Source organism: Olea europaea, chromosome 12 (genome assembly GCF_002742605.1).
Source record: "Olea europaea var. sylvestris chromosome 12, O_europaea_v1, whole genome shotgun sequence".
Taxonomy (NCBI): Eukaryota; Viridiplantae; Streptophyta; class Magnoliopsida; order Lamiales; family Oleaceae; genus Olea; species Olea europaea.
This window is the reverse complement of record NC_036248.1, coordinates 4,158,359-4,163,493: the sequence shown is the minus strand read 5'-3', so window position 1 is coordinate 4,163,493 and position 5,135 is coordinate 4,158,359. Positions and strand designations below refer to the sequence as shown.

At 35.2% G+C, this 5,135-nt stretch overlaps 2 protein-coding genes across 2 annotated transcripts; both read left to right on the top strand.

The window, feature by feature from the left end:
• The first annotated feature begins 665 nt into the window (after window positions 1–665).
• On the top strand, window positions 666–1,725 carry LOC111405266 ((-)-isopiperitenol/(-)-carveol dehydrogenase, mitochondrial-like). The gene has a single exon (XM_023034071.1). It carries the CDS (start codon window positions 765–767, stop codon window positions 1,596–1,598), a length of 834 nt encoding a protein of 277 aa, XP_022889839.1. The 5' UTR covers window positions 666–764; the 3' UTR covers window positions 1,599–1,725.
• A 1,217-nt stretch (window positions 1,726–2,942) lies between these two features.
• LOC111405265 ((-)-isopiperitenol/(-)-carveol dehydrogenase, mitochondrial-like) lies at window positions 2,943–4,028 on the top strand. The gene has a single exon (XM_023034070.1). It carries the CDS (start codon window positions 3,033–3,035, stop codon window positions 3,852–3,854), a length of 822 nt encoding a protein of 273 aa, XP_022889838.1. The 5' UTR covers window positions 2,943–3,032; the 3' UTR covers window positions 3,855–4,028.
• Window positions 4,029–5,135: the final 1,107 nt, after the last annotated feature.

Genomic DNA, 5,135 nt, shown 5'->3' with positions numbered 1-5,135 from the left:
TTGGTTAAAACTTAGAATTCCAATCTAATTTGGTAAAATGAAATTAGACAAAGAATAGAATGCTCTCAGAACTGCAGCCAACAAAGATCGACTACTCTTCCTTCGATTTCATAGTCATATATAAAACTCTCTAAATTTCCTAAATTGCACCATCCAAAGTAGTGGCTTAGTTTTTGTGCACGATGCTTGCGAGGTATAGCCCAGTGGTGCAAAATACAGGAGTAAGATTATCTCACGCCTTGCTAGTAGTTGCAGTGTGGAGGTTCGATTCCTGAGACATGGAATTGAATCCCTTGTAGGCGCAGTGTACATGCAACTCTTGTTCCTTGACCTATTTGGGCACATTTCGTGATTTATCACCCTCAGAAAACTCTAGGGATGGGATAATGGGGCTCTCAAAGTTGGGGTTCAACCTTCGTTTTTTTTTTTTTTTTTTAATAAATATTTGTTGTGCACGATTTTGTTTTTGGGTAAACGTCCCAATTTGTAGTACATTAATGAATAGACAGGGGGTCCCAGTAAACATCAGTTTTGGATTATATTGGAAAAAGCTGATCCCGATAGACAACTTTAAGCAAGTTAGGTGGGTTGGGTGGTCAAAATGTTGTGGATATTTTGGGGCCAAAAGATTCCCAGTAGATAGAAGCCTATCACCCCCCGACAAAAAAAATAATTTGGCTTAGAAAATATCTCCATTTAAAGGTTTGCTTTATGACTTGCATATCAGTATATCATCCAACCCAAAAAAATCTGTACCCTACAAAATGGCAAATCCTGAATCCGTTTTGTTGACGAAAAAACTAGAAGGCAAGGTTGCCATTGTCACTGGTGGTGCTAGTGGCATTGGGGAGGCGACTGCGCATCTTTTTGCCGATCATGGTGCACGGGTAGTTGTGATTGCTGATGTCCAAGATGAGAAAGGTCAAACGGTGGCTGAATCCATTGGCGCACATAGGTGCAACTACGTGCGTTGTGATGTTAGCGATGAAGAACAAGCAAAGGCCATGGTCAATTGGACAGTTCAAAAATATGGCCAACTCGATATTATGTTTAGCAATGCAGGAATAGTAAGTAAATCCAAACAAACTATTCTCGATCTCGATTTCTCACAATTTGATCGATTGATCCAGGTCAACTTACGTGGTATGGCAGCTTGTGTAAAGCACGCAGCGCGTGTGATGGTGGAGAAGCATATCCGGGGAACCATTGTGTGTACTGCCAGTGTGGCCGCCACGAGAGGGGCTGTTCACCGGACCGACTATGCCATGTCAAAGCATGGAGTTTTAGGACTAGTCCGATCAGCCAGTCGACAACTAGGAGAGTATGGAATTAGAGTAAACAGTGTGTCACCATCTGCTGTAGTAACTCCATTGACATGTGAAGCCAACCAGATCACTACGAAAGATGTTGAGAAAATATATGAAAATTCTTTTGTGCCATTGACAAGTTTGAAAGGAATTGTATTAACAGTTAGACATATAGCAGAAGCTGTACTGTTTCTCGTCTCAGACGACTCAGCTTTCGTGACTGGACATGACTTGGTGGTGGATGGTGGGCTCAATGGCCTTCCCGATCCAAAACGAGATTCAAGAAATTAGAATATATATTATAATATCTAAATTAGAGAGGATTGATTATTGGGGAGGGGTAAAATGTTTTACTAATTTGTATGGAAATGAATTTATGTTACTTCCAATAAAAAATATCTTCTTGATGGGTTCCTTATCAGCTTTGCACTATTTGTCCATTTCCTTTTGATGGCTTCTATATCGAGTAGGACGCTGGCATTCGTTTTGTTCTATATATATTGAATAAAGAATCTCTATTCTAGAATCATGTTTGAGATATTCAATGAGTACGCGTATCAAATTCAAATAATAGAGATATAGGACCTAGAAAAGATTAATTTTAAAGTAATTACTTGGAGAGTAGAACCTGTTTCTAGAATATTTTATCAATATATATATATATATATATATTATTAGAACCCAGACGACATGAAATGGAGACCTCTTCAACATCAACCAATTTTGCGTGGACAGCATCGTAAATTTGTAGAGGATAAATCTCACATCCAATAAAAATAAAAATATAAATCAATACATAATGTTTTGTGCTATCTCTCTTAATAAAATTGACATTGTACGATGGAATTCTAAATCTTAATGGGTCATGATAAAATAAATAAATAAATAGATGCAAAAACAAGATGAGTTGAACATAATTAACTTTATTTATATCTCTACATAATACCAGTATTTTTTATTATTTCATTATCAGTCTAACCAACCATATATTATAAAAAATTCTTTCAATTTGATTGCTTAATTTCGGTCACCTTTGTACAGCAGTGATTGCCATGGAAATCCATATTTGACCTCCGGAGTGCATTCAGATTAAAATTTAGATTTTAATTATAGTCAAAGTCAACAATTTATTCCAATAATATATTGTATGGATTCCACAATTTTTTCAATCAAATATTTTATCAACTTATATCAAAATTTACTAAAAATCTGATTTTAATTCCCATCGAACAAGGTCATAATAGAAAGATCTGAAAAAAAAATTGTTAAGCTTAAAAGATCATTAATTTTCTTTAGTTTCAACTTTCACACACAAAATAGAGTTGCTAAGCTTAGCCAACGCTCGAATAAATCCTAAAAATATTAATTTCAGTTCTGAAATTAACAAAATGATCCCAAAAATCAATAATTAATTTTCATTCTTCTTTCTTTTCCATACTCATCTAAAACTTTAATATTAATTTTTTCTTAATGTATCAAAATTTACTACAACTTCATTAAGCCATTAGTCAAATCACAGCATATTAGTATATTCAAAACCACGTCCCCAACGTTGGATGTTGAAAACCGCCTCAGCCGCTCTAATGGACTGAAATTAAGTAGAAACTAAAGCCTATATATACATAATAATCAGCAATAGAATTCTTAGCAGCCCATGTTTATCATCTAGACCTCAGGAAAGTGAAAACCATACGCCACTTATTTTTTCGATTTTGTGATTAAGAAATGGCACACTCTGAATCTGCTTTGCCCTTGAGAAAGCTACAAGGAAAAGTTGCCATTGTCACCGGTGGTGCAAGTGGTATTGGGGAGGCCACTGCACGTCTTTTCGCCGATCACGGTGTGCGGGCGGTCGTGATTGCCGATGTGCAAGACAATAAAGGTCAAATTGTGGCTGAATCCATCGGTGGGGAGCGGTGTAGCTACGTGCACTGCGACAGTAGCGATGAAAAACAAGTGAAGGCCATGGTTGACTTTACAGTGGAAAAATATGATCAACTCGATATCATGTTTAGTAACGCTGGAGTACCAAGTAAATCCGAACAAACAATACTCGATTTAAATTTTTCACAATTCGATACCTTGTTCGGTGTCAATGTACACGGTATGGCAGCATGTGTGAAGCATGCCGCTCGTGCTATGGTGGAGAAAGGTGTCAAGGGAACCATTGTGTGCACTGCTAGTGCGGCTGCCACCAATTGCAGGGGAGGAACGAATATGACCGACTATGTCATGTCAAAGCACGCTATTTTGGGTCTGGTCCGAGCAGCTAGCCAGCAGCTTGGTGTACATGGAATTAGAGTTAACTGCGTTTCGCCATCTGCAATCGCAACCCCAATGGCGGCACAAGCGGGGTTGACGAGCGAGGGAGTTCGAACGGCGTTCGGGCCTTTCACACCCTTGAAAGGAACTACACTAACGGTTAACCATATAGCAGATGCCGTATTGTTCCTTGCATCAAACAATTCGGCATTTGTTACTGGGCATGACTTGGTCGTGGATGGTGGATTGATCAGCCTTCCCCATTTAATGACTACAGAAAACTGAGAAAGACGATTTTAATTTTTGTTATCTAGCAAATTTAAGTCTCAGACGCTATCGAATGAAATACCAATAAACTATGTTGTACTTTGTAATATTCTCTCTCTTAATAAATCGGGAGAATTTGCACCAAAGGTCCAAAATTTTTCAAAACATGAAAATAGGTCTTAAATCTTTAAATCATAGTAGAACATCTCAAATATTTCAAAAATATGCGGTAATAGACCTTTAGATGGTAAAAAAACGTTAATGGAGTAAAAGTCAAACATTTGACTATTTTTTTTAGGGCAAAATGATAAATTTACATTTTTCTCATAAAAATATAAAGCGGCATTAGATTCATACAATAATTTTTTATATCTGTACCATATTTTAATTACAAGACAGGTTTTCAATATTTGCTCGCTTTTGTATTCATATCCTCAACTTATTCCTCGTTGCATTTATCATTTTTAACCTTCAATTAATTAATATAGTTTATCTCTAATCACCATTTTCATCAAAATATTATAATAACATGCATTGAAAAGATTGGCAAAAATTTTGTTTAAGTTTTGTACTTAGTTATTTATTTCAATAATTTGAAAATAAGAGAAATAATTTTGTTTTAGCCTTATAACAAGTATTTTGGATGAAAATCATCTCTATAGACAAGATGTGACAGCTAATAGAGAGTTGATGATATATATTTTTTAAATGTTGAGAACATAAGTGTAAAGACAAAAAAGTTTAGAGATGTTCATTATAATTAAAATGTGGTGAAGTTAACAAAGATTGTGCTATAAATATATTTACCCAAATAGAAAAGAAGCCAAAAATAAAAATGAGATTCTTTCAACTTCTTCGGCATAAAATTTCCCCAAACCCCCCTCCATGCGACAATCTCAATTGTGAAGAATCCTAAAGAGATTTACTGGAGGGTAAGCCTACCAAAGGCCCACGCCTCACTTCGTTATGCCACTATAGATTTTTTTTTTTTTTTTTTTTTTTTTTTTTTTGGGTGAGGTATCATAAATCAGGTATTGAGTATGTATCAAATCAATTTTTTGGCATTAAGTTTAAAAATGCAAAAATCAAGTATTTATTAATTAATTAAAAATATTTTATCAAATAAATATATTAAAGTCACAATTTTACAATTCATGGTCACAAACACATACTTACAGGTCACAACTTCATATTATCAAATTAATTAATCATAGCTTATTTCAGATCACAAATCGAAAACATTATAGTTCACAACTTCATATTAACAATTTAATTGGTCATAGATTACTTTGACGATCA